Source organism: Parathielavia appendiculata (assembly GCF_033297405.1).
Source record: "Parathielavia appendiculata strain CBS 731.68 unplaced genomic scaffold N657scaffold_3, whole genome shotgun sequence".
In the NCBI taxonomy this organism is placed as follows: domain Eukaryota; kingdom Fungi; phylum Ascomycota; class Sordariomycetes; order Sordariales; family Chaetomiaceae; genus Parathielavia; species Parathielavia appendiculata.
Window position 1 is genome coordinate 1,379,629 of NW_026944222.1, and position 26,091 is coordinate 1,405,719.

Genomic DNA, 26,091 nt, shown 5'->3' on the forward strand with positions numbered 1-26,091 from the left:
TAAGACGAAGGGAATAAATTAATTAAGCAGACGCTAAGCCGCACAGGGTAACTATCAGCACTTAATAAAAGAGCAGGCATCCCACTATCGATAAGCTGCGGGATGTCTCCTTGCTGCCATCCGACGAACAACACCGTATGAGAAACAGTCACGATCGCAATCATTGAAACCGCCAGAGCAAATACTACATTACAGACCAATTCTCGACATGTCCCAAGCGAGAGCCCCATGAGATGCAGACTATTACTCCCTCCACCAAGATCAAGTACATGCGCCCATGATAAGCAAACAGTCTGAACTTGAGCGCAACTCACCGGTACTTCCTCGCATCATCATAACCATAGCCCCTCCCCTTTCTCCTCCCTGTAGCCAAATGTCAGTCTGGCCCTCCATCTAGTTGTCGGCCAATAGCGGCGCCCGCTCGGCATCCGCCTGCCTCTCGGCGGGCCTGCCCCACGGCACCTCCCTCCCCGTCCAGGCGGGCACGGCAACGATGACGGTGAAGACAAATAGCACGGCCATGATGGTGAACGCAAAGATCCACTGCAGGGAAATCACCTGCCGCAAGAACTGCGCCACACCCAGCGACGCCGACAGCACGCTCAGCGCAAAACCCATGGTGTAATCCTGCCCGCCAGTCAGTCGATCACCTTTTCCTCTCCACCCCAACTCGTCTAGATGGCGGAAACATACCTTGTAAAAGAAGATGAAAAACAGCCCATACCCCAAAATCGCCCACACAAACACATTCGCAAATACCCTCGCGACAAAGCTCCCCTCGTGCGGCACCATGATGGCGCCGTTCCAGTACAGCGCGACGAAAGTCCAGGCCAACGGGCCCGACACGGCGGGGAAGTGGATGCCGCGCGGGTACGTGTTGTGGCGGAAGTAGAGCGACGTGAGGTTGGCGAAGTTTAGGATGAGCAGCACCTCGGCCCAGACAAAGTGCGAGCGCACAAACAGCATGACGAAGCCGAAGTGCAGCAGGTTGTGCAGGATGAAGTGCGAACCGACCGAGCAGGCCGCGTTGACTGACTCGGCTTTGGAGGAGAAGAGGTGCGAGATGTAGACGAGTTGGAGGATGAACAGGGCGATCCTAAGGGTAGGCCAAGAGGTGGTTAGCTTAGCTAGTAGTGATGGAGAGAGGGGACGGGAAAGGGCGGACGAACCAGTAGATGGAGGTGATGATTGGGTTGAGGGTGAAGCCCGAGCGGTGGTGGCCGTTCTGGTGCCAGATGGTCCCGCGATGATGTTTCCCGTCGTTGGGAGGCTCGAGGGCGTAGTAAACCGTGACGACAACCGAGAGAAGCCAGCTGGTCAAGGTGAGAACCTTGTACCAGACGACCGAGCTCGCGCTGTGCGAATCTCGCTTGGCGAAGGGATTGACTAGCACATGTCAGGTCCATAGAGTATCAGAAGGAATGCGAGGCACATACTATGATGGAAGCGATCCATTTTGGCGGTTCGCTGCGATAGTTCACTGGGAAAGCTTGCCGTTGTCCAAGTTCAAAGGTGACGAAGAACGCGGGAATGGAGAGTTATGTAGCTATTGGGCGAGCAGACAAGAGTTCCGAACTGGCTCAAACTGGGCATGGTGTGGAGGGAAGAGTTCCAGGCAAGGAAATGCGCATGGAGCTAGCAAAGACGATTGGCCTAGCTTTGGCCGGCCGTGTTTCGTTTGGGTCTTGTCTTACAGTACGATCTGTCTGCCGCAGCAAACCGGGAGCTGGCGTTCAGGGTGGGATGATGTGACCCTGCGGTCATTGTTGGCATGCTTCGTTCATGCCGAGAATCGACGGCGAGAACTGAACAGCACTCAGAACTTCAGCTTATAGAATATACTAGAATAATACCGCTTAAGCTTCATATTCTCTTCTAATATCTTTGAACGTTATCGCATTCCCTTTAATACCTCCCCAACTCCTGCACCTTCTTTTGTCGAATCAAGAGCTACGACCCGTGTCAAGTGGCCGACAGGTGGGCAAAGCGGGGCTTGGCTAGCACCAGGTCGTCCTTTGGATTGGCTAGCGCTGCTTCTGTTGCGTCATAGCTTCCGTTAGTCACTCACCCACGAACCTTTGCGGCCAAACACCGTCCTTCACAGTCAAGGGAAACGACTCCAGCAAAGATGGAGGAGGAATGACCAAGCGGAATCAGTCAAGACAGAGGCCGATCCTGGTCATGCAACCTCTTGAGGTCGTCGAAATTCGGCTCGGACCTCAACCTCCAAGCTCCCGTCAATTTGTGGCTTTTGACCGTCCGCATTACTGTTCTTTGCATCGATGAACCCCCTCAGACCGGTCAGCCCACCAGGACATCGAATCAGATTCCGCTCCCTGAAACGCCAAGCATCACCTGTTCAATCTCCACTGCACTTCTTTCCCCCCTCTCAGCTTAGCAGTGCTCAGTACTCGACCAAAGTCGACCCTCCCGACACTCCTGATTCGGCATTGCTGGTTAGCAGTCATGGATGCAGGGGCCGAGGTCCTGATTGGTTCTCTACCTCTCCCTTCTGTACCACCGACGCTACTTTCATGGAGTGGCCAGCACCGTGAAGGTTGACGAGAGACCGATGGACAAAAGGCTCCGCGGCCAAGGTGCCTGTGGACCCTCAATAGTCTATTTCATGCCTTGTCACTCCTGCAACCGCGCATGCCGAGTTCTTACCTTTGCCAAACCTTGCTCATAACGCAACGCGTCCAGTTGATCCGTCAGCGCCGCCCTCTGCCTTGAAGGCGGCGAGGCGTTGATGTGTGGCGGTGGCTCGTTCAACCCTGGGCTTCCTGCCTGTTATCAGCAAACGCCAGGTCTGGTTCCTCATGGCAATATGTGTTGTATTTCCCGAGTTGCAAGCTTCAACCGTTCACATTCTCATCACCCTATCCTCCCGCAACAGCTTCAATCCCAATACCCTCCTCAATGGGGCGCTGGAATACTAGCCATCCGCCTCCTGCCAAGCCTCGTCGCCTTCTTCAGCCTCCCCTTCACGTTCGGGGCCTACCTAGGTCGTGCGGAGCGCACACCTCGACATGCATTGCCAGCGCAGGTGGTCCCCAAAACAGCTGCACCATTGGCTCACACTGCTTTGTTTAAACGTGCATAGCAGTTTTGAGTAAAACATCCAGAATTCCACATTCCCGTTTCAGCAGCTGGACGCCTTGTAAGAACGCCTGCAAGGCGTCCAGAGTGCGCGTCCCGTCGAGAGTCGGTTAAGGCTTCGAGATGCCGAGTTCTTATATACCAACTCATGTCTCCCCGTCTGTTCCGAGTCATAACGGAACATTGTGCCGTCACCCGCACCGGACAACCTTCCCGAAGCTTGGGCGCAATATGGGCACCGATGTTGAAGATGGCTGCACCTTTATTCAAGGTAGCCGCCCAAGTGCGCGCAGGATCCCCGATAACGTGTGGGAGAAGTACCGGCCAACGCTTGTCCACTTATACAGGACAACGACCCTTCCCGAGGTGATCCGTGTCATGGAACGGGAGCACCATTTTTTTGCGACGTAAGGACTGTCCAACATACCGGAACCCTGCGGTCAACTGACTTATCCTATAGGAAGCGGCAATATGTGCATCGTTTTCAAGTTTGGAATATCAAGAAATACAAACAAGACCAGGACACCAGCATCGAGGATTCCACCCAAGCACCGCTGGATTGGGTACCACAGTTGAGCTCTGCAGACGATAGGGCCCGACATCTTTGGCTGGCAGACATGCTCTTCGTCCTGGGAGACTTCCATCATTCCTTCGCCATCAACGCTGCGCTTGGGCCTTGGGAGAATTCGCACGACTATGCGGTCACTTGCGTTCGCACGGCGCAAGCTCAAGCACAGGCCGAACTTGCCCGCAACCTGGTGAAGGCCAGCCTTCCTTTCCCGGCCGAACAGGATGATGCCTGGAACACAACGTTATCTGAGTTCCTGCTGGCTTACACGTACGACTGGGGCAGAGACGCAGAACACGGTCTTGAGCAAATTGCGAGAACAGTGACCGACATGGTTCTCGAAGACGCCCAGGGGCGTGACTGTCTCAAAGAGCTTGCTCCAAGAGGCCAATTCCTTGACGTGCTGGCATATGTCCTCTTCCGGGCAGGTCTGGTTCGATATAACCAGCAGCAGCACCAAGATGGAGAGATCGATACCTCTGAAGTATTACGGCAATTCTTGAGCCAGCAGCCAGCCTTACAACATGGACAAGACATGAAGACCGACCCACTCCTCCATATCAACCCCATATCATCGTGTCTAGGATGGTGCAAAGAGACACTGAAGAACAACCCCGACATCTGCCGTGATATCACAGGAGGTGACGATAATCCGATTGCCGAAGCGTACACCCTTCTCTGCGCCCTCTGGAGTCTCTGGCTGGGCTGCCGTCCGTCTTCCCCAATGTCTTGCCGCGCAGAGGCCATTGGACGTTACTTCACCTCCGTCCCGGCATGGGCGTACAACAGCAAGCAGCAACTGGGTATCGCGCCCACCGAGCTCCTGAGCACGGTAGTCTGCATGATCATGGTTGCTGTTCCGCAGCTGAACAAGGATATCAGACAATCCCTCCGGGAAAGGGCCCTAGCCAGCGCGCATGCTCTTGAAGCTTTACGCTCCGAGGATCTGATTCTCCGCTTCCTCGACCAGGTGTGGGCCACAAACGAGCGCTTGGCGTTCCGAGCGGACGGGCCGCAAGGTTCCCGTCACGATGCCGTTTATGTCGAGATGGTTGAAACTGCCCGCAGGTTTGTAGCGGAGTCTCTTGGCATCTACAACTTGCCTGTGCTTGAACATGGAACAGCTGTTTATCCACTGATCCTGGCGGATTGTGGACTATTTATATGTAGCTACTGACAGATTGGCGACTTCTTCCCTGATCAAACGGCAACCTCGGGGTTTCTGCGCATATCAGCCGGGTGGATTGTCGAGCGTGACGGATCGTTTTCTTCGTGCTAGATATTACAGCGGGTTGGTCAGAGGATATAGACGGACACTGGGACTGGTGTTAGAGCGAAGCGCTTTGTTGCCTACACATAAGCTTCGTTTAGAGTTGAGGATGCGCGTTTCACAAATGTCTATCTCGATACCGGTCGAATTCTTGATGGAAAGACGCAACGATTGTTACGGTAGCGTGGCTGTGGTGAACTTCTGTCGAAGCCAGTCTTGCCATCCCCTGCAATCTCAGGCTGAGGAAAGGAAAGTAGAGAAGAGAAGGGAAGAGAAGAGAAGGGAAGAGAAGAGAAGGGAGAGAAGAGAAGGGAAGAGAAGAGAAGGGAAGAGAAGAAAGGAAGGGAAACTGCCTTGTACATCCAGCGGTGTGTCGTCACTCGCGCAACGGGGAGAGGAGAAAGAAGCACAGAGCAACGCTGTGTCAAGCCGATTTTAGACTCCGGATCAGTCGCAAAAATAGAAGACTGTAAGTGTCTGAGAGAAACATTTCATCAGACGTAGGGCACAAAACTTCGAATCCCATCCGGTGCATACCATACATATAGCATCAGTATCTAAACATAAATCTACACAGTATCGTCTGTAATTCGAAAGTCCACTGACCAACAACAAAACAAACCGCATACGAAAGGAAGACGCAAATAAACTTGGCTCCAGACATATTAACCAAACACCAAGGTATCCAAAACACACACCGCCCACATTTCTCTTATTGCCAACGGAAACAGCACCCGCCGCATACACCCACCTCACATGGGTAGGTCATGTCACCGTCCCTTCGTTGAAAAGGCATAAGGGATCATCTCCCAGCGTGTGCTCATCCCCTTCCATCCGCTTTGTTAAAAGGGGAACCAATAACTACCGACCACCAAGTCCAAGGCCCCTTTCCAGAAAATCCGTATCCGCCCACCCACCCACCAGTATCCAACCTCCTTTGACCTGCCCTTATGTTTTGAGGCCCCTCGTGAAGACTCCTAGAGAAAGAGCAAATTGAAGCCACTCCGACGCCAGCCAAAGAAAGCAATCGCCGGCCGAACGTGGGGACAAAGAGCAATAAAACACCAGCACAACCAGCCCCGTTGCGTGTCATGTATAGGTGGAGACAAGAGAAAATATGACAACGAGGAAAGCCAATAGGATATCCACGTTGACAAGGGGACGCGGAAAATAGAACCTGTCATGCAACCTAGAGTGCCAGACCGGTGCCATCGCCAGTCCACCTGTACAGCGCAAGGAGCTCCCTCCGGCGCTGGTGCTGCTCGCCAAGGTCCTCGGGCACACGGCCGCGGACCTGGGCGAGCGCGCTGCGCATGACCCTGCTAAAGTTGCGCTGTGTCCTCAGTTGGTACATGCTTTTCTGAACATCACACTGGGGTAAGGCAGCATACCTGATACTCAGTATTGAGCGTGACCACACACGCCTCATGCGCCCGGATGATGGTCTCGCAAGCCTTGACCACGCTCGGCGACGCCTCCAGCTGCAGCTTGTCGGCGATAAGGAGCAGCAGGAAGGAGCCCTGCAGTAGGTAGATGCCGAAGAAGAACGGCATGAACTCGAGGCCCGGGTCATACTCGAGTATGTTACTGATAGCCTCGGCGGCGCTGACGGCGTGTCCCGTGGCTGTGATGAAGCCTTGGCTGCTGATCCAGAGGTCGTTGTCGTCGAGAAGGTTGATGGGATCCCACTTGCCGGTGAGGAGGATGTGCAGCACGTGCATGACGTGGGTGCCGTACGCCATGACGATGCGCGTCTGGATGTCGCTCTCGGTCATGCGGCTCGAGGTGGTGTGCACGCTGTGGACGCTGTGGCCTGACGGTGTACCGGGCAGGTCGTTTGCGGTAGGGACGCCAGCGGCTTCGGCGGCCTTCTCATCCGCGGCCTGGGCCTGCGCGTTGAGGCTGAGGTGGCGCTGCTCAAATTCCTTCAAGCTTTGCTCGTACAAATCCAGGTGGCGGGTGATCTCCGAAGTCTGGTCATCCCACTCACGGGACGAGCGGAATCCGACACCGAACCGAGGATGGTTCCTCGCGTGGTGGAGGTCGACGATCTCGCCAAGAATGGTCATCAGAGGCAGGAAGTAGCCAAAGATGCTGTGGCCGGTGCACACAAACGAGGGTCCGCGTGCCCGGTTGTGACTAGTCGCGGGGTCCGAGGCCAGAACGTTCGGGTCGGTGTAGGCGTGAAAGTTGCCGTTCTGGTAATCGGTGTCGTCCATTGGCTGATAGAGGCCCTCGCACTCGATGTCGAGAAGGAAAAGCGGACGGTTGTAGCACAGGGCAAGATGGCGGTCGACAATGTAGACCAACCACCAGATCCGGCGCCTTTCCTCACGTTCCTCCTCAGTGATGACGCCGGGAATACCGCCGCCCTCGCCGTCAATATCAGCGGATCCTCCTTGGCGGCTCGCCGGCGCATTCTGTGGCAACTCCCGCCCGAGCTTAAGCTCGCGAGCAAGCGACCATGCGGCGTTCCACCACCGCAGACTGGCTCCCTTGTACTCACTCGCGGATACTACCGTCGCCAGGTGGATGTAGGTGATGACGTCGTCGAGGGTGCCGGCTGCGCCGAAAGCGCCGGACTCGCTGGTAAGAGCCTCCATGCTGATGGATCCAGGAAGCGCAACGCCCAGGCCGCCTAAGGCGACGCCATCCACAATGGGACTAGTGACGGGCGAGGTCTCTTCCGAAGGTGTGTGGATGAGCGGTTTGAGGAGGCTGACAGTCAGCTCCAACAGCTTCTGGCAGATCTTGCCACGGGCCGACGGTACGCTCGTCAGGAAAGGAGCATCGCTGGTCTGTGCGGCAACCCACAGCATGCTGGCAAGGAGGGCTGGCTGGCACTGACGGGGCTTGCTTGGATGCAGGAACGAGCGCTTTCGGAAGACGAACCCCAGGACGTAAGGCGACATTGGGTGCATCTGGGCCGAGGACGAGCTCGCGAAGTAGAGGTCGATGAGGTCGCAGGCCAGGGAGAGCGGAATGATATTACCCAGATGCGCGATCAGTGGTTCCAGCACCGGGTACCGTAGCTGGGGATGGTTATAGCCGTTTTGAGGCACGTGTGAAGCGAATTGAGGTGGCGGGGACGACATGTTCATCCAACCGCCGGGCGATGCGGTTTCCCCTGCCATGGGATAAGCGCTGAGAGGGCTGTTTGCGAGGCGGAAGCCATTGGCGGCATTGGCTGAGTACCCGGTCGGGCTCTGTGTTTGTAGTGCGTAGGGCAGGTCAGGGTAGTTGGACATGCTGCCGTGGTTGGGACCGTATGGCGCGTGGGCCGGACCGGCCATCATGTGTGCGCTCATCTGGCGCTCATATGCCGCAGGGTGGACAGCACCATATCCGTTTAGATCCAGGGCTGTTGGGCTATCGAGATGGTCCCTGTCAAGCGCCCCGGGGTGGTTTGTCATGTGTCCTGGGTGCGCGCTCATATCACCCAATGTCTCCATGCTGCCTGTCCTCTGGCCCCTGAGCGCGTCATCCGAATTATCCGTCATGCTCTTTTCTGAAGCCGATGGCTGATCGGTGTTCAGAGTCAAGGACGGCTTGGTGCTGGTTGGTGTTTCACTCCGGCTCTCTGCTGACTGGCTGTTTTCGTTCGTCTGGGTCTCGGATTTCTGGCCATTTTGGCCTGCTGCTGCTGCCGCCGCTGCCTGGGCCGCCGCTTGTTGAGCAAGATCTTTCCGTGATGCCTTGCCGCGCTTCTTGCGTTCCCGGATGTATTCGCAGCCTAATTGGAACTCTGTCGAATGTTAGAGAATGTCAGTTGAGCATCCGGGGACAATAAAATCTGGTCTCACCAATGCAATGAGCACAGGGGTGTTGGCCATCGCATTTCGTCCGTAGTTGGTTACATTGATCGCAAGCTCTGCTAATCCTCCTTCGAATCGGTCCACCTGCCCCGGCAGATCTGGCGGCAGGCCCATAAGGATGCTGCCTGTGCTTCGGTTGGGGCCCGGCCCGGGCGAGGTGCGGGTTGTGAACGCCTACATGTTGCTGAAGCTGCTGGAGAGCGTAGTGAGAGCTTGGGGCTAGTGTGTCGAGGCCGGCAGAATGCAGGTGACCGGCCGGAACATGGCCATTCGATAACAGCGTACTCGATGGGATGTGGTAAGTCGAGAACCTGTGAAGCGGATTCGACAACATCTTGGTTGATGGGTGTTGGGGTCGTGAGAAGAGGGCGTTGTGAAATTAGCTAATAATAGGGTCGTCAAGACCTTGATTAGGACATATACGAGCAGTCAGCTTCGAGCGAGTGCGGGCAGTTGGTTGAAGCGCTGCTACGTCTGGGTCGGGACAGGAGATGGGAGGTCAGAGCCGACGACGGTGAGGACGGGGAGGTGGGAGGTATCTATATTGAGTGCCTGGCGCCGGACCCAGAACTGGGGGACGGCAGTCAGAACGGACCGAAGTGAGCTTCCTGGTGGAGTGTGGTCAGTGACAGGCATTTGGCATTAACGAGTGTGTTGGGATAGCATGACAGACGCCCAAAGGTCAGGGAGGGGATCCGCGCGGATATGGGAGAGGGCGGCTGCACGACCGACTGCTCCCACACAAGATGGCAAGGTTAGGGTGCACACCCGGGCGTCTGGACAGAAGACCCGCAAGGGGTGACAGGACGAAGACAAGCCATTGTCTAGGAGCATAACGTGGAGGGCAGGGGGAAGGGATCTCCAACGTACGGGACACGGATCGAGTGCCCAGAACGGCTTGGCCGTTCGCTTTGCTAGGCAAGGTTGACCGGCCTCTTCGTCTCACGCCGTTCCCAGCCCTTACGAGACCCCGAGAATCTCAGGAACGTTTCCCTGAACGTCCCGATACCCAGCCGCCCGTCGTAGATGAGGTGCTGGTTCGCCAGTCTCAGGCCCAGAGCGATGTGCCGGATAGTGCTCGAGAGGGGCCGGAACGGGCAAGAGGTGCCAAAAGGGCCAAGGGATACCGGATTTGAACAGGCGAGCAAATCGTTAATTTTCTTTGCGCTGTACCTGCCTCTCGGGATACTGTGTGAGAGCTGTCTGTAGGCTTGGCGTACATGCACAGCACGAGAGGAGGAGGGCCGCGAAAAAGGCTCGTGGATGAAGCTGGGCGGGATTGGCGCGACAGGGGGCGACGGTTTCTGGTCCAGCACAATATCGAGTAACAAGTTTATATTGCGTGGGCAATATAAGTCGGCGGGCCGGGAGGCGTAACGGCAGGAGGGGCGAGCGAGGATGCGTGCGAACGCGGGGAGGAGGGGCGTTGTGTGGGAGAGCTGACAGAGGATTCTGGGGAAACCGCCTTGTCAGGGCCTGCTTGGGGATATATGGCCCTCTTTTGGCTCGCCAGCAAGCTTCGAGCAATTCATCTGACATGGGTTGGGCCCATCGGGCAGGGGTCCAAAGGGTGGTCATGGTGGAGAAGACTACCTTGGAAGCTCCGCCCTTTCTGAGTTTTGCTGGTTAGTGGGCATTGACAGAGCCCCGTACCGATTATTTGTACCCTGCCGTACCCAGCCCGGTGCCGGCATCGAAGCGCGTTCGGACGACCTTGTGTTGACCCAAGAAAGGCAGCACACTGTCAGGCTTCCCCGATGCTGGCCTCCCTAAAGCCGTTGAACTTTGAATGGCGCGCTTCGGTTGCTTCTTGTTTGGCAGCCCACCCACAACAAGCAGTGACAAATCCTCGGACTGGACCATTGGGGGCGCTAGAAGCTGCGGAGAAGGCATTGGCGGTTCTGTAAACTGTTATCATCCCTGTCGATAGCGCTTGGCAGTGGTTGCAGGGGCCAGAGTCTCCCCCGAAAAGGGGCCCCAAGCACCACATGGAGCCATGGTGCTGATGGAGTGCTGGTCACCGCTGGCAGCTCATCAGAAAAGAAAACCTGGGGTCGGTTGGAGGTATCGGAGCCAAACCGGATCGGCAGCATCAGCTGGGGCTTATCCTTTCTCTTACGGGCAATTGCTGCGGAGTCGAGGAGGTGGAGCTACAGATGGAGAACGTCGCGCTGCAGCGCGGCACCTGTCGCTTAGGCTTGCCTTTGCCTGCTTCTGGGCAGTGGAGATGCCACCCGCAAAGCAGATGGGTGCGACCATCCAAAACCGCTGTGCTATAATATGCCTGCTATTCCGTTGCACTGGCATTATATGCCTGCTGTGATGGTCCTGGGACGGAAGCAGGAAGCGAGACTTCCATGTTTGTCGAATGGTCCACGAACATATCGTGTAGTAGTGCCCGTGTTGGAGACGGTTTCTCGCCGCAGAGCGATCTCTGTGGAGGCGATGTTTCCGTTGGAGACGATCGCAGCCACCAGTGTCGTTGATGGCACAGATGAGCCAGGCCATAGTCATCAGCGCAGTTGTTTTGACCTGTTTCTGGCGTTTCCGGGCCCAGCGCCGGGCTGTTGGCAGAACTGCAGATGGCAGCAGGACGATGAAGTTGATGTCAAGATGTGGCTTCATTTCCTCTGTCCTTACCGTAGGAGTTTTTTTTTTTTTTTTTTTTTTTTTTCGGCGTTGAAATAGTTACTCCTGCCTCACTGTCAACGGAAGGAGCACAACATGAATTCAAGTCAACAGTGCATGGAAACCAACACTGACGACAAACCTGCTGACGAGAACTGAATTCGGCCACGTCTCGAGATGAGAGTTCATCGGAAGTGCCAACGATCCCAATTGCAGGGGCTGTCGCATACCTGAGTCACGAGGAGACATTGGTGGCGAGGTCATCATCCCGTCTTGCTCCCCTTCCGCAATCTCAATCGCATGGAAGAACCATCGAATCCATTGACTGGCGGCGGTGCCGCATGACATGGCATGACTACAACAGTATTTCCTTCATGAGAGCGTTGACCTTTCAGAACAGCGCAACCCACGTTCCTAAGTTTCGGTCGACTCGGAGAAGATCACCGCTTCTCATATTACGGAGGCCTGAGCTTGTCATCGGTGGCTTGACCCCAGCTTTGGTTCACGCGGCACGACAATCTCGGGGAACCTTAAATCATCAAATATTGGCCGAGGAAGCGGCCTGAGTGTCTGGTTGAGCCACACAGCGGTTTGGCCCTGCGAAGAACGTGAAACAATTTGATATCCAGAACCAATCAGTCGATCTTAGGTACCACATCAGAATGCAAGGGCAAAGCAGTCCTCTCATGCCTCAACGCTGGATATCCTCCGACTAACCATTCAGCTCCCGATTTGGTTGCCTTTCTTTCTTACAGAAAGGGCCATCTTACCTTGGATTCGAAGGTGAAGTCTTCGGATGACGGGTTCCAGAGGAGACAAGCCTCGATCAACAGCTCTCTGAAATTTTGGAGGAGCATTGAAGCCCACAACTCGGAACCTTTGTCGAGTACCTATAAACTCGCCCGCTGCTATCGTTTTCTTTCTTGGTAGCTTTTGTTACTCGACTGTCACTGTCTACGGCTCAGATCGGGGACCTCTGGGTTGCTGCACACTGTACGTTGCGCAGCGCCGTGGCGGTTGGGATGACTGGCTGGCTCGTACGGAGTGCAAGGCGGAACATACGGCGCGGGGTCCCCGTCTCCAACTGCCGGTCACAGTTGCACAGATTTGGACTGGACTGGGTCCACTCCCTGTCCTCAACAAACCGGCTTCCAACTCATACCATCCAGCACGCTAGCTTTCGAAATCTGTCCCTCATCAAACTCTTGGTTACCATGAACTATCATCGAGAGCAGCCTTGTCGAGTAAGGCAGCTGTTTTGGTCGCTTCTCGACAAGTCTCTCGACAAGTGCATACCATGCAACCTTTTTTTGTGAGCGACCAAGATCTCGTCCTCGTTGGTGGCTAGACTTGAGCACTTGAACGTCAGGGTGTCCGTTAACGGCCGACGGGCCGTAATTCCATATGCAAGGCAAGATCGTGCACACCGTTGCGGGGGAGTCTGCGGCTCTCATTCGTTCGCAGCCTGGCCCCACACGCGGCAATTGGGGTATCGGCCAATGGGCATCCTCACCGATGCCCACGATGGAGCCGCTCCCCGATTACCCGGCCGGCTTCGCTGTGCTGACAGCTGATGAGCATGGACATCACTCTTCTCCCCACCTGATCAGTCCGAGCATTCACATCCACAGCATCGCTCTCGCGGTGACTTTGCGGCAAAGAATTGAGCTTCAGTTAAACGCATAAGCCAGAGCAGTCGACCTGGCCATTACAGCTTGAACTCTGCATATGAGAGTAAGGTGTAATATATCGTTATATGGATAGGTACTCTGGAAAGTCGGGTGTAAGCCCGAAGCCATCCGTTTCTCCGTGGCTTCCACGTGTCAGGGATGCGGGTTCCGTGAGCCTTCCAGAAGGTTTCAACCCCTGCTCAGAACGGGGTAAAATTTAACTCCTGGCAACCTAGCCGAAAGGAGGATGCTGCTTGACCGCGACTTTCATGCCATAATTCGACAATTCCACTCAATTCAAGTCTGCCCACTCCGGCATCTAGGTTCGTTTCTGCTGGGACGGAGCGAACTACGTGTACATACGATTTCAAGCCAGGGACAAATCATATGTCCCCCCTGACGCACCGCGCTGTCAGACTCCGGACAGGGACTGGTTCTTCATCGTCACTAAAAGCGCGCCAACATACCGCCCCGCACCAACCACCAAAGTTGGAATCGGGATGCCGGTCCAGTTCATTTTACGGAGGTAGGTCGATTCACCTTCCTTTCACAGTGAACAAATGCTCCCCGCGACAGACGCACCCCATGCCAAGGCCCGGCATTCTTTCGCACCACGAGCCTTAAGCTCATCAGCCAGCTCCACCTTCCACACCCGAGTTCTCGGCGAGGCCGATAGCGTCGGGTCGCATCCACACTACGAAGTGGTCTTCTTTAACTAACTTATCATTTGGTGGCGCAGTCTGGTTCTTGGGCGGCCACACAATACCCACCTCATCTGCGGCTCATGCCACAACGGCTGCCGTTCTGACCGGGCGACAGGTGGCAACCACTCAACGGAGCGGAACAAACGTGGTCCCTGACATGCAAGTGTCAAGCAGGTACGGTTTGAGAGATCCCTGGTCAAGACAGCGACAACGTGATGCAACCTCGGAAGACACACATAGAGCCGTCATGGTTCCCCGCTACCGGCATCATCTATCTCCAACAGGCAGAGATCTGTGAGTGGTCGGCACCAGTGGGTCTCACTTGACAACCGCCAACGGGGTTGCCATTTGCTGTTGCCAATAGTGTTGGTTGAGATCGACAGCTTTGAATCTCGTGGGTGGCCATCCGTATCGGGGGACGGAGAGGCGTGAATACCGAAACCACGTGCCGGCATGTTTGAACTGCAGTTGTACTGCACCCTTACTGCGCCGCCTGATGTTACCTCCTCCATTCAGGACCGGAGAGCTCCCGCCGGAGCCGGCTTCAACGTGGCGATCCCCCAACTTCTGAGAGCTGATGAGCCCGTCATGGCAGAGGCCATTGATCCTATCGCGGCAGCTTCCATGGAGCACACCCCCGGGATGCGTCAAGGAGTGTATATCACCGGAAGTGATATGCGCACCGCTTGATTACCCCGCACTATGGGCCATTATCTGGCGTCGCCGTTGAGCCACAAGCCAACCATTGTGGGCTTGTTGTTATAGGACAAGCTAGACCCAAGCTGACTGCACGTTGAGGTGATTCATGGCTTCGGGGCAGGACGGTTTGGGACACGGTGCTAGGTCATTCACTTCGGCAGATGGAACCCAACTGGTCATCAAGTTCGGTAGTCATCAGCAACTCAAGCAACCGTGTTGGCACACCACCGGCCAGGCTCTTGCGCAGCTGGCCGGACGCGTCGGCTCAAGGCGGCGGAACGTCCGCCTGAAGTGTCATCCCATCGGTTGAGTCCGGCACCTGTCAGATCTCCAAACTTGACCCACACGGGTTCTGTGGAGATTGGGAGCCGCTTGGTCTTCCGAGTCTCGCAGAGCGGATCCCGATCTCGAAGTGCTCTGCAAGATGCCATTGCCAATGTGGCCTGCGGGTCGGAGTCGCCTATGCTTGGGTTTCTGGGCAACCAAGGAGCGTGGTCGTCATTCTGTTTTGCCGAGGCCCAAATAAACCCCTGGATGACAGCTCCTTGCTTTTGCCCAGAACGCCCTCGCCATCCACCAATGCTGTTTCCGTGGACATCAATCTCGATCGGAAGCGGCTCCCGAAGAAAACGTCTGCACAGTCAGTTTCTGGTCAAGCACATGGAAGCTGACCGTCAGGTTGCCCACGATCCCACGGCACTGCGCAGCACCGTCCCAACTTCTCTATACCAACACCCCGAGCGCTGACAGTATTTCCCTTTCGATATATTCGCGACCGTCGTGCCAGCCTTTCTGGGCGCAAGTGACGACTTTCTAGCCGGGAGTCGAGTCGGCCCGCTGGATGACACGTTCTGTGTTTTACATCTGCGTGTGCCTTGCAGACGCTGCCGCTGCCGGGGCCGCGGGTGCCAAACAAAGGGACGACGCGCATGGCGCCCAGCAGAGCGGGAGCAGGGTTCTTCCCCGCAAAGATCGTTCGGAGACAAAGTCAACGTCGACCCAAAGGTCTGGTGATCAACGGGGTGTTCATCTCTTTTGCCGTTCAACTCATCGTCCCATCTGTTAATCCCTTCTCATCGTCGAGACGGCTTATTCCGTCTGACGACTGGTCTGCCCTACGGCGCTGCTTGGGACAAGCGCATGAAGAGAAGAGCTGCCAGGATTATTTCCCTGTCGTTTCAAGGACCATGAGTCGCCCAGCCCACGTGTAAGTTGCTGGCACGCATTACGGACCGATGTGAGGCGACGGGTATATCCGGCTATCGAGACCCATGGCCATGTTTCTTTTAGAACCTACCTTCCATGCTTGTTCGTTGCATGGCTGGCTCACTTTTCTGTGAGGAAGAGGGATCCCAAATCGTGAGTTGCAACATCCAGGCAAGACGCTGCATGCATCCCGCCCGTCTTGACCTCAACCACTGCCTGGAGATTCAAGGTTCGTCTGGGGAGATGCATCTTGAAACTTTCAAGCTGTCTTAAAAGAGTTTGCCCGCGGCCCTGTTGCAGACAGCGTTCGTCTGTGCCTCGGTATAGACGGCAACTGGGTTCTCAGGCTATCTGCCGTCTTGCTGTATCCTGAACCTGTCGCTTCACAGCAGTCGAGATTTTTGAACTCCATCAGGTCACAACGTACTCTCCCGACAGGACTCAATGCTTTCTCTGTTTCTTGGAGATATGTTTCCCACGCCGCTGCAATCCTTTCGGTGCTCCCAAGGGCAAGTCCACATAGATTCCGGGCAACCATCAGACCTACACGCCTCCCCAGCGCCCCCGGGTCCAGTTTAGGGGCTGACAGCTGGTAAATCCAGTGACTTCTCCTCAAATAGGGGTTCAGAGTCCGGATCAACACACGGCTCCTTTAAACCATATACGTGTTTTGGATGTCTAGATGCCTACCCAGTCGCAATCCCGTGTGTCACTCCCTTCCAGTAAATCGGAGTTATGAAAGGGGGGTTGACCCTCGGATTTTGCATGTGATCCGTGGTGCCCTAAAGACTGGTCGACATCAGAAGTGGTAAGTCTGCTCTAAGCCCTTATGTCAACTGCAGGCACTCTTCGAGAAGCATTCTGCATAAAGGTCAGCCGACAGTGGCACAGTGTCTGGCTCGTTCATCTGACCTTATCTGTCTCGATGAGACGATCATGGTCCCCCTTTCTTTCCGCCTCTGACAGCGTTACACAGGTATGATGATCTCTGCATCTGCCGTCTCCTTGTTCTCTCTCCGATTTGTTCTTCCCCCTTCTCCATTGGCTCTGGGCTTTTTCCCTTTTCGGGGGCTGCTGCAACAGTGATAGACTTGTAGGCCGACAGCAGATGTGGATCATATGTTAATATTGCAAAATAGTAGTCCTTTGTTGGTGAAAAGGCGTCCCGGTGCATCCCTTCCCGGCTGCCACGCGGAAGTGGATGCATACCCGATGCCGAGCAATGCAAACGCAAAATCTGGCTATCCAATCTCCTCAGGATCAGATGTAATCCCGGATGATGCCGGCACTTGTGTTGCGGTAGACGGAGTTGGACAGGTGGCTCCTGTATGCCGCCATTACCGGCCATGGTCCTCGTGGGCTTGGTAGCTTTCTCGTCCCTGGAGACATGTGCTGTGAATCGCACTTCCAACCGCTGATATGTCGACTGCTCATGAGTAAGTGTGAATTGAGACAGCTTTCAGGCCCTCGGTTCGAACATCGATGGACACGGGGCCAATCATGCAGTGGCATGCTGGATGGGGTGCTCCCCCCCCCCCCCCCCCCCCCCCCCCCCCCCTTCCCTCCCCACCCAACGCTCGGTTGTCGAAGATAGACTTCGACATGACGAGCAACATTGACGTCTTCGCAATGGCATCAGTCAGCTCCTGACTCGGGCAAACGAACGACGAAAACTTCCGCCGACTGCAATACGGCCAGCGAGACATGGGCTTCGACCATGGCATACTATCCAGTATTCCACACCTTACCGATATCACGCAAATGAGTCAAAACTAGCATAGCGAAGCTCAAGAAACGACAGGCTTTCGCGTAATAATGTAGATATCTCGAGCGGATGGTGTTTGGAATACACCTAATTCCATGGAGAGTCTGGCCCAGGGGCTCCGCTCAGGGATTGAACAATTGCCTGTCCTCCAAACCTGGAAAAGCCGGACACTGGGATGCAGGACACGGACGTTTCAACTGCAGTGGAGAGTCCCATTTGAAATCGGGGCGACAAACACTAATCATAATGGAGAAACGCTTCATAACAGCCGATGATGCTGCTCGCGGAGTGATTGGGATGATGGGGGCTAATGGTCAAGCCGGCTCTCCCTATACCTCTGGTCCTCGGTGTCATGCATGCTGCCTAGTATTCCGTACTGGTTCTGAGCTCACCATGAGTCTACAGAGACCTCGAAAGGTCAAAAAAGATCAAGAACTGTACGCCTATGGTCATGGAGGTCCCCATTGCCAATGGGTAGGTGATGAGGATAGCAAGACTCCCGTAGAAATTCCATGGACCAAACCGGAGTCAGCAATCAGGCGCCGAGTCTCTACACGCAGAGTTCATTTCCCGCTGCCCCATTTGGGCCTTGATCTGGCGCATCAGGCTCGCACCTTGCTCTGCTTCCTCGACATCGCGCTTCATCCTCTCCTCGTATTCTGGTGAGAGAGCAACGGGGAAGTCCAAGCCCGGCGGCCATTTGTCTCGAGGATCAAGCATGAGAGATGCCAGGTGCGCCTCGCCGATTCTCGTAGACGCGACGTGCGACGTGATACTGCACTGGGTTCTTGCTTCGGACAAGGCGGTGCCAGGCGATCATGAGTGCACGCTCAAAATACTCCTCTCTTGCGTTGCCTTCTCTGGCTCGGACAGGCCCTTTGTGTCGAGAGAACCTGGCTTTTTCAAGGTCGTCGCCCAGTTCCGGGCCCTGTTACTCAAGGAAGGCTGGTTCCGGATGATGGTCAAAGAGTGGGACCGCTTGAGTACCCAGCCAGTTGATGATGGCGGTGATTTCGGTGGGCTTGGCGGGATTGACCAAGATGTTCTTCGTCATGCAATCGCCGTGTCACAGACGACTGAGAAGCATGTCTTCGATCACTGGATCAGGTATGTTGGGCAATAGGTGCCCCAAAGCTGAGAGATAAGCATTGATTGCCCAGAGCTTCTTGGACGGCGAAGGCTGGTATAAGCGTGATCTTCGACTATTACAAATTGGACTGTGTGATCAGAAAAGATGCTCGTAGCGCCGCTTGCTCTCTTACCCAATGGCTCTCCGATAATCCAATGCAGAGGTCCCTGGGAGTCATCACCATCAGTGTGTCGATTCTGGTGTTGGCTTGCCAGCGCAATATGGGCACTCACATGGACCCCTATCACACACCAACCCTTTCCGCCCAACATCACACCAGTCTCTGCCGACAGCCAGGCCAATAACAAACTCTCTGTCAGACAGGTTACTGGACGCAGTCGGTACAGGTATCGACATCCCGCTCGAGACGTCCATCCGCATAATAAAGGCCGCCGTATCCTGGAAGTTGGTTTGTAAGCTGGCTTCTCATTATACGGTAGATCTGTCGAAGAAGCTTGGCTCGTTCCGGATACCCAAGGCTTCTCCGGGCCTCACTTCAAGGGTACGCCTTCGGCCTTTTCATGATGATGTATTCAGCACCGACGGCATTGCTCTCTGCGCGGTAGTTCCAGGCCAGGACCATAGAGGCCGGAGTGGACAATAAATTGCGCACCTATGCAGCAGACGTGAGCAAGATCGATAAGGTCTGGGCAAACTGGAGGATACCAACATAATGCATGGTTACAACCTCGCTGGCAATGGTGTGATGCACCACTCCTGCATTTGGGTTCGGAACCTTGCAAATTACCTCCCTGCCGTAGTTCGTACGGAAGAGATAGGCCTTGTCGTGGAAACCATCAGGGCATTCCTGGACATGCACGCAGCGGTCGGCTGCAATCAACGAGGCGGCAAACCGGGCCAGCTCGTTCATGTTGAACCGCACGCATTACTCGTCGTGCACAAAGCGGCGGCGCGTAAACGTAAATAGGCATTCATCCTCGTTTCTGTTGAGATCTGTGTCGGTGCTGTCAGTTGTTCATGTTCGTCGGATATGGGAGCAGAAGATGGCGTACTGGTGCTTGTGAGTGTCAGAGTCTTCGTAGGAAGCCAGCCAAGTGCACAGATTTGATGGAATTTCGGCATTGGTAATATGAAACTCTCAACAAACGGTCCATTCTTAGTTTTTGAGGCTTTCGTCATGATGTCGCCGAGCCTCGGGGAGACGCATGAATTGAAGGGAAGTCGCTGCTCAGAACAAGAAGCCTTGTTGCCGTGGCAACACCCCTATCAATGCTGCATCCAAGTCAACTTGAATGAGAAACACTTCAGTTCTGCACACATCAGAGAGGGAATCAAAGAACCGCATTGGAGAAGTCTTTAATGAAGGGGCGCTTTATCGGTTCTCTATCCAGAAGCAAAAGGGGATGGATGGGGCCTAAATACTCGAGGTTTGTGTCCTTTGCTATTCTGATGGCGTCAACAATGAAGTTCTATCGAGTAAAAATATACAACACCGAGGATTCGCTGGTCGTCATCGACCAAGTACCGGGACTTGTCGTATGTCGAAGCCCGGGGAGGCAACGCGGTGCGGGTCCGGCTGGAGAGGGGGCGAGGGAGCAACCTGCAGGCAGTGCAGTGGTGTCCCTCGGTTAGCTCCCGAGTCTTGCCTCTCGAACATCCGAGTTGCCAGGAGAGGCAATGTTCTGAAGGGTGGCTGTTCCTGCTCTCCCATTACAAAGTGGGACCCTCTTGAGACATTCTCCCCTCCCCCTTTCTGGTCTTGGTCACCCAAGCGAACCGGTCTCTCACCGTGTTCAAGTTCCAGGGCGCACAGGTGGATACGCTTACCGACCAGTCAAATCGGGAACCGCAGTGAAGCACGAAGCCATTTTTGACCGCTTTCGTGTAATTCCCTCGGCATCATGCACTCATGATAGTAACCTGAACCCAGGGATCTGCGGTACTCGACAACCGTCATGATTACACTACGACTACTACAGCCATTACCGGGCGACTACCGTCCCGCTTCGTGTGTCCCTAGATCCATCACGCATATTTCATCTAACTTCTAGGCGAGCAGCACTTGCTTGTCCTTCTGCAGCTTCTCGGCAACCTCCAGAGGGATTTTGAGAGTCTGGGCCACAATGTCGGCCGGCGTCAAGGCGAGCCATTGCGTCAGGGATCGATCTTACCCAATCTTGTCAAAGTCGGCGTCGTCAAACACCAGAAGGAACTCATTTTCATCCTCCAGACCCTGAATCGTATGTGCCATGCCCTTGGGAAAATACCAGATGTCGCCGTAGTTGAGCGTCACAAGCTGGAATCTTCCAAACTCGTCAACGGCCGAGATGCGGACGGAACCCGCATATACAAAGCCCCACTCGGCAACCCGGTGCCAATGCAATTCCCTGATTGCGCCCTTGGAAAGATGTTGCTGGGCAGCGGAGACGTCGTGGCTTTGCGGAAGGTCCTGGATCACCTGCTCCCGGAGCCATCCGCCCCGAAACAGCCGAGTCTTGAAGTCCGAAAATCGCCCTCTGAGGTTGGGTACGATTCCGTTGTCTGTGGCTTGTCGTCCAAGGTTATCAGGATTCGCAATGTCGACCTGCTGATTCGTTCCGCCTGTGACTCGAAAGTCAGTCATCCAGCACTCATAACAGCAAGAAGTGAGTAGGTCTCCGTTACACAAGATGGGAGCTCCCTTCCCATTCCCGTCGACGGGTTGGCCCTTGTCAAACTGGGGACCTGAGCTGCGGGCCGGCAGTGTCACGCCTACGACAGCATGCGCCAGGGCCAGAGCTGACAGTTGCAGTAAGAGCTTCATGGTGTGAAAGGGTGCTTGAGGAGACCGAACGAACGACGTAAAGGGAGAAAGCCTGCTACCCGACTGAGAAAGGAGGGGGGGAAGGCTTCTGGTCCGTTTTTATGTGACATGCTCACGCGACCTCTCATGAGAGCGTCAACTCCTCACACCCTACTTGGCGGATCGCATCACGATCCTGAGATGTGATGCGCCAGCAAGTTTTTCAGCTCGGCAAGACTCTACAAGGGCAATGTGGACGTGAAGCGGGTGAATTTGAAGCTGGACAAGGACTGGACATCCCACGTCGAAGTTGCCGAGAGGATGCTTCGCTGTCCTGCATAGGGAATATCTATGGGTGATCGGAATAGCTTGCGTCAGGCAAAATATGTCGTGATCGTGGGATGTAGGGCCAGAGCATTGCGTTTGAGGAGAGGCCCAGCCTGCGGCTGACACATTAGGTGTAGCGCGCCTCGATTAGGCGGGATCGCGACATCTTGTAGGTCCCTTGCGACTTCCGGCTTTCAGCCGAAGTGAGACTTGATAAACATGCTCTATACAGACTGGAGAATTGAGATCGGCGGCGGAATTGTTACTCGGGAGACTAGGTATACATATACGTGTAGGCAACAAACCCACCCTCTCTCCGCCTCTGCTGGATGCTGTTCTCTATTTCTGTGAGGTCAATTGAAATCACTTCTATTTTGTCGTCGATGAAGCCCCCTCCATTGTCACGGCTTAATCGAAGACTGGTAGGATGCCCATGGCTACGTCTAAGGACAACCCTAACGAAGTAGTGAGGGCTGATTTCCCTATTGAGCCTCCTGCCATCGTCGTTTACCCAGCAATCATCCTTTAGTATAAAAGATACCCCCATGTCGTTGTAGTCCAATGCCAAAGTCAAGGATCTGATGTAAACCGCAAGGCGCTCTCATCTTCCGTGTCCGGATGAGCTGTCGTCGTTGGTCAGGTCGATGACGGCAGTTGGCCCAGGTACTTCAGAGGTGTTCTGTCTGGTCCGAGATTTGCTGGTCATCACCAACCCAACTACTATCCGGCCCTTAGTAGTTTATCTATGGTAGAGCGAACGGGATCCCGAGTTTTCTAGTATATGTGCTTGTCGAGAGTGGAAAGTTGTTTTATGACGTTTGTGCTCAATGTGACGCTTTCAGTCGTCGACTAATTGAAAACTAGAGCTAAGCGGTAGGATATTGTCACGGCACACAACGTGCAGCCATATTATTGCGCGCTCTATGTCAATTTGTGATTTTGAAGTCACCCGCTATAGTAAAAAGAAGGGTATAAGTACTATAGCTAACTAGGCTAGCGAACTAACTTAAATTCTAGCTATACGGCTAGCCTATACTCTAGGAGCCTCCTACAGTCTAGTAGCCACCTAATCACCTTCTTTACAAGCTATTTCTCCTTGTTTCTGCACCCGTCGAGGGTCTTATGAAGGCCCCTTTGAGAGCGGATCTCTATAGCTGGCCAAGTTCTAAGCTCCAGCAACTCGTCTGCCATAAAGCCTTTTGTCCCGCACCCGAAGATGACTGCGTCATGAACCGTATCAGAAAGTACTACAGGAAAGCCGCGGACCGGAGGTGGAAACGGTATGCGTGCCCGATAACAATCCGACTGTCTCTGGAGCTGACTATGTCTAGTTTGGGGGTTGATTGCTGACCATGGCTTTCCGAGCGCAGACATCGAAGTGGCGGACGGTCACCATGGCCCATGTCGAAACAGTCATTCTGCCTGTCCATCGCTTCATCAAGGCTCTTGATTGAGACTCTTGGCAACCAGCGGATACGTGAGAAACTGTTGGGTTCAGTGTTCCCTGACAAGCTCCAAAGTGCGTATGTCCGGGCTAAAGATCAAGCCGATTTTCTACTCTATATCGAGGTAAAAGGCCGACCGAGCACCTACACCATTACTTCAGCGTCAACCTGCAGAAAGCCAGGAACAAACGAATGGAGAACTGCGTTTCCGGTGCTGCGGATGGCGACTGGGCCCGGGTTTCAAACGTCATATCCCGGTTGACGAAAGACAAGAGCAATGTCGAGCAACCCACGGACGATAACCATGACATCCTCGAAAGCTACTATAAGGTCTTCCGCAAGAGATTTGTAGACGTCATCTGCCGCCAAGTTGTGGAACACTTTCTGTTGGACGGCCGCGACAGCCCGCTGTAGACGCTGACTCCGGAGCTCATCGCAACGATGAGCGATGCCCAGCTCGGCATGATCGCTGGCGAGGATGCCACAACGAAGCGCCAGAAGGAGCGCCTTGGTTCTGAGATTCAGGGACTGGAGGCCACGACGAAGGTCTTGAGGGGCTTGAAGGAGGTGCGATATGCACTGGTACCATTGATCGGTCGAGAGTCGGATACTGAATACCATCTGGTGCATCTTGTCGAGATGCGAAAGAGATGTAGAGTAGCCGTTGGATTTGATGGCAATGGAAGAGAACGAAAAAGTACTTTTCGATCTACTCTCCTGCGTCTTTGTCGTCGTCTTTTCCTCCTCGCCTTGGCCTTCCTTTATCCCCTCTATCTTCGTCTGTATTTGGATTTTCTCTTCCTCTTCCTCATCTTCTTAATCTTTTTTCAATGATCATATTCTTCCTTTTCTTCTTCCTCGTCCTCTCCTCCACAATCTTCTTACATTTCGTCCTTCGCTTAATCTCCAATATGCGCTGACCTCCACACTGTTATTTTCCTGCACGCTGGGCCTCCAGCCTCGGTACCAGATACTTCGTTTCTCATTCCAACCCTTTCCGGGCACATGATAGCGTGCCCACAAACCTATCATCCAGCTACCTCCATAGCCTCCATCTTCTCATCCATCATCCTCGCCGCCTCCTCCTCCGCATCAACCTTATTCCCAATCCTCACCCCCAACCCCCTCCTGCTCAGCTCCGCCTCAACATGCTTCCTCATAATCATTCCCCTTTCGACCCCCATCGCCTTCATATCCTCCCTGAGCTTCCTCCCCCACCCTTCAACACTCCTCATCCCTACGACCAAAAACCCTAATTCCTCCCTCTCGACATCAAACACCTCCCACCACTCACACTCAGGCATCTTGGCTCCGACATCCCTTGCAGCATTATATATCGCCGCCACCGCCAGCGTGTTAGGCTGGCTCGTAAGGTACAGCATCTGGGGCGACAGCAGCGCCGCGTTTAGATACTGCACGGCCTTCCCGCCTATCGTCTCCTTTGGCACGTGCAGGAACTCGAGAGCCTGCAGGTAGGTTACCGCCAGCGGATGCGGTAGCGCGACGTGGGTGTCGAAGGAGAGGGCGTAGAGCACGCGGCCTTCGAGGGCGAGAAGGCGGGTGTGGAAGGCTTGGTAGGCTGTTTCGGAGACGTAGTAGGCGGATGGATTGTTGTTATTGTTGTTATTGGGGGCGGTCGGCGGGGAGAAGAAGGTGGATGACGCGGAGAGGAGGTAGGCGTAGACGTTGGAGAGGTCTCGTGGGGACCGTGGGTGAGGGGAGCACTTCGCTGTGAGGTAGAGGGTGGCGGCGGAGACGTCCTGGGGTAGGATTTGTCGTTAGCTTTGCAATCTTAAAAGAGAGAAAGAGTCGGAGAATGGTACGCTAAATTCATGAGCCATAAGTGGCTCTACGAGCCAGTACCGTGCAAGCAAGACATTGGCCTGGGCTGTCACAGATTGGGGGAGTTGGAGGAGGATGCCGGCGGCTTGGGTGAGGCATTGTGTTGCAAAGAAGATGGTGTCTTGGAGTTCAAGAGGCAGAGCGCCGAAAGATCGTCGCTGGAATAATCGGTCTGGCGTCGCCAGCGGATTCGTCATGTGCGACATGGTGAAGTTGCATCGTTCCTGTGGTTGTCAGGTATGGGGAAAAGCTCCCGAGCTCGTTGACGTTGGTTGTACTATGGTTTGGCCGACGAGAGCCGCACGCACCAGTATGTCATCGGTTGCGGGTCTTGGCTTGGCGCACTTTGAAGACCTACATCAGGGTTAGGGTCAGCCTACCATCACTCACACGATGACAACGGCCATGGATGTAAATCGCCAAACAATGACAGGTCAGTCGCTGCTGACGTGCAGAGCCATAGTCAAGATAGGGTCAAGTTATGTTCAAGACAATCTCTTCTCAAATCTGCTGCCTCGTGTGCTGCAGTTTCCAACCTATGATCGTGAAACCAGATTTGGCATTAACACCACAGTTGACGGTAATTATTGCACTGTACTTGTAAGAACATGGGTTCATAATCTAATGTTCTGCCCCGTCATTTCCAGCTAGGACGCAACAGATCGTGGTTGAGGAATAACTCAGTGGCGTCGTAGGCAGCAAAATGGGAGCACACCCGTCCGTGTTCCATAGCTTCAGCTCCATCTTCATTGGCAGGTCTGTGAGATGGACAGCGCAACTGCCGAAGGTCCTTGATCCGAATTCAGGGCTCGCTCGCTCTCCTTCTTTGCTCTTTCGTCCCCGGCCGTAATCGTGAGATAGAAGTGGCAGGTTCCCCTTCATCCTTGATGAACCCCACCACCAGACCTCGCGACGAAGTTGTGGCACAGCAACCACACAGAAAAGACCAGTGGTGTAGTGGTTAGCATCCGGGAAAGCGTCTGTGCCGTGTCGGCAACAGGTTCTCACTCCTCAGAGCTGAGCACATGTTCGCGATGAGTCGCACTGAGTCGACCAGGTTTCCAAGGTTCTCGGTTCGAATCCCAGGCGAGCTCTTTCCTGAGCAAACAATGACGGAAGACTCAGGTTTTTGCCATTCCCCTTTATTTCCTCTCCAGCATTCTTGAGCATCATTGCCCCCC

At 54.6% G+C, this 26,091-nt stretch overlaps 11 protein-coding genes across 11 annotated transcripts; 4 read left to right on the top strand and 7 right to left on the bottom strand.

Moving 5' to 3' along the window:
* Positions 1-113: 113 nt before the first annotated feature.
* On the bottom strand, positions 114-1,855 carry N657DRAFT_642679 (DUF1774-domain-containing protein). Its single transcript, XM_062792390.1, has 4 exons — positions 1,437-1,855; positions 1,170-1,386; positions 694-1,096; positions 114-627 (listed from the first exon to the last, which is right to left on the bottom strand). Exons 1-4 carry the CDS (start codon positions 1,453-1,455, stop codon positions 394-396), a joined length of 873 nt encoding a protein of 290 aa, XP_062649695.1. The 5' UTR covers positions 1,456-1,855; the 3' UTR covers positions 114-393.
* Positions 1,856-3,330: 1,475 nt separating this feature from the next.
* On the top strand, positions 3,331-4,844 carry N657DRAFT_569667 (uncharacterized protein; the record flags this gene model as incomplete). Its single annotated transcript, XM_062788676.1, has 2 exons — positions 3,331-3,506; positions 3,560-4,844. The coding sequence occupies 2 exons, from the start codon at positions 3,331-3,333 to the stop codon at positions 4,842-4,844; spliced, it is 1,461 nt and encodes a 486-aa protein (XP_062649696.1).
* A 1,001-nt stretch (positions 4,845-5,845) lies between these two features.
* N657DRAFT_283288 (uncharacterized protein) lies at positions 5,846-9,299 on the bottom strand. The gene is made up of 3 exons (XM_062786622.1): positions 8,741-9,299; positions 6,329-8,682; positions 5,846-6,270 (listed from the first exon to the last, which is right to left on the bottom strand). Exons 1-3 carry the CDS (start codon positions 9,084-9,086, stop codon positions 6,127-6,129), a joined length of 2,844 nt encoding a protein of 947 aa, XP_062649697.1. The 5' UTR covers positions 9,087-9,299; the 3' UTR covers positions 5,846-6,126.
* N657DRAFT_283089 (uncharacterized protein) lies at positions 8,969-10,413 on the bottom strand. The gene is made up of 2 exons (XM_062786621.1): positions 9,926-10,413; positions 8,969-9,356 (listed from the first exon to the last, which is right to left on the bottom strand). Exons 1-2 carry the CDS (start codon positions 10,328-10,330, stop codon positions 9,252-9,254), a joined length of 510 nt encoding a protein of 169 aa, XP_062649698.1. The 5' UTR covers positions 10,331-10,413; the 3' UTR covers positions 8,969-9,251.
* Positions 10,414-10,599: 186 nt separating this feature from the next.
* N657DRAFT_283014 (uncharacterized protein) lies at positions 10,600-11,446 on the bottom strand. Its single transcript, XM_062786620.1, has one exon. It carries the CDS (start codon positions 11,375-11,377, stop codon positions 10,868-10,870), a length of 510 nt encoding a protein of 169 aa, XP_062649699.1. The 5' UTR covers positions 11,378-11,446; the 3' UTR covers positions 10,600-10,867.
* Positions 11,447-19,049: 7,603 nt separating this feature from the next.
* On the bottom strand, positions 19,050-19,424 carry N657DRAFT_678956 (uncharacterized protein; the record flags this gene model as incomplete). Its single annotated transcript, XM_062796126.1, has 2 exons — positions 19,050-19,166; positions 19,224-19,424. 2 exons carry the CDS (start codon positions 19,422-19,424, stop codon positions 19,050-19,052), a joined length of 318 nt encoding a protein of 105 aa, XP_062649700.1.
* Positions 19,425-19,519: 95 nt separating this feature from the next.
* N657DRAFT_283668 (uncharacterized protein) lies at positions 19,520-19,963 on the top strand. The gene has a single exon (XM_062786623.1). It carries the CDS (start codon positions 19,644-19,646, stop codon positions 19,872-19,874), a length of 231 nt encoding a protein of 76 aa, XP_062649701.1. The 5' UTR covers positions 19,520-19,643; the 3' UTR covers positions 19,875-19,963.
* A 718-nt stretch (positions 19,964-20,681) lies between these two features.
* On the bottom strand, positions 20,682-21,397 carry N657DRAFT_591807 (RmlC-like cupin; the record flags this gene model as incomplete). The annotated part of the gene is made up of 2 exons (XM_062789918.1): positions 21,179-21,397; positions 20,682-21,115 (listed from the first exon to the last, which is right to left on the bottom strand). The coding sequence occupies exons 1-2, from the start codon at positions 21,315-21,317 to the stop codon at positions 20,682-20,684; spliced, it is 573 nt and encodes a 190-aa protein (XP_062649702.1). The 5' UTR covers positions 21,318-21,397.
* A 1,273-nt stretch (positions 21,398-22,670) lies between these two features.
* Positions 22,671-23,621, top strand: N657DRAFT_709194 (uncharacterized protein). Its single transcript, XM_062797415.1, has 2 exons — positions 22,671-22,903; positions 22,955-23,621. Exon 2 carries the CDS (start codon positions 23,025-23,027, stop codon positions 23,328-23,330), a length of 306 nt encoding a protein of 101 aa, XP_062649703.1. The 5' UTR covers positions 22,671-22,903; positions 22,955-23,024; the 3' UTR covers positions 23,331-23,621.
* Positions 23,118-23,999, top strand: N657DRAFT_709198 (uncharacterized protein). The gene has a single exon (XM_062797416.1). It carries the CDS (start codon positions 23,510-23,512, stop codon positions 23,900-23,902), a length of 393 nt encoding a protein of 130 aa, XP_062649704.1. The 5' UTR covers positions 23,118-23,509; the 3' UTR covers positions 23,903-23,999.
* Positions 24,000-24,096: 97 nt separating this feature from the next.
* N657DRAFT_567359 (uncharacterized protein) lies at positions 24,097-25,116 on the bottom strand (the record flags this gene model as incomplete). Its single annotated transcript, XM_062788504.1, has 2 exons — positions 24,097-24,828; positions 24,892-25,116. 2 exons carry the CDS (start codon positions 25,114-25,116, stop codon positions 24,097-24,099), a joined length of 957 nt encoding a protein of 318 aa, XP_062649705.1.
* Between the last annotated feature and the right edge of the window lie 975 nt (positions 25,117-26,091).

Bases quoted from the DNA above. Each gene is read 5' to 3' on its own strand.
- N657DRAFT_709194 (XM_062797415.1), top strand. From the start codon at position 23,025: ATGTCGAAACAGTCATTCTGCCTGTCCATCGCTTCATCAAGGCTCTTG.
- N657DRAFT_642679 (XM_062792390.1), bottom strand. The intron at 1,097-1,169 runs GTTCGTCCGCCC...GCCTACCCTTAG, and splicing joins ATCATCACCTCCATCTACTG to GATCGCCCTGTTCATCCTCC. The intron at 628-693 runs GTATGTTTCCGC...ACTGGCGGGCAG, and splicing joins TTTTCATCTTCTTTTACAAG to GATTACACCATGGGTTTTGC.
- N657DRAFT_283668 (XM_062786623.1), top strand. From the start codon at position 19,644: ATGAAACTCTCAACAAACGGTCCATTCTTAGTTTTTGAGGCTTTCGTC.
- N657DRAFT_283014 (XM_062786620.1), bottom strand. From the start codon at position 11,377: ATGAAGCCACATCTTGACATCAACTTCATCGTCCTGCTGCCATCTGCA.
- N657DRAFT_283288 (XM_062786622.1), bottom strand. From the start codon at position 9,086: ATGTTGTCGAATCCGCTTCACAGGTTCTCGACTTACCACATCCCATCG. The intron at 8,683-8,740 runs GTGAGACCAGAT...AACATTCGACAG, and splicing joins CCCCTGTGCTCATTGCATTG to AGTTCCAATTAGGCTGCGAA. The intron at 6,271-6,328 runs GTATGCTGCCTT...CTGAGGACACAG, and splicing joins CGCTCAATACTGAGTATCAG to CGCAACTTTAGCAGGGTCAT.
- N657DRAFT_709198 (XM_062797416.1), top strand. From the start codon at position 23,510: ATGAGCGATGCCCAGCTCGGCATGATCGCTGGCGAGGATGCCACAACG.
- N657DRAFT_283089 (XM_062786621.1), bottom strand. From the start codon at position 10,330: ATGACCACCCTTTGGACCCCTGCCCGATGGGCCCAACCCATGTCAGAT. The intron at 9,357-9,925 runs GTACAGCGCAAA...TCCACCAGGAAG, and splicing joins CACAGTATCCCGAGAGGCAG to CTCACTTCGGTCCGTTCTGA.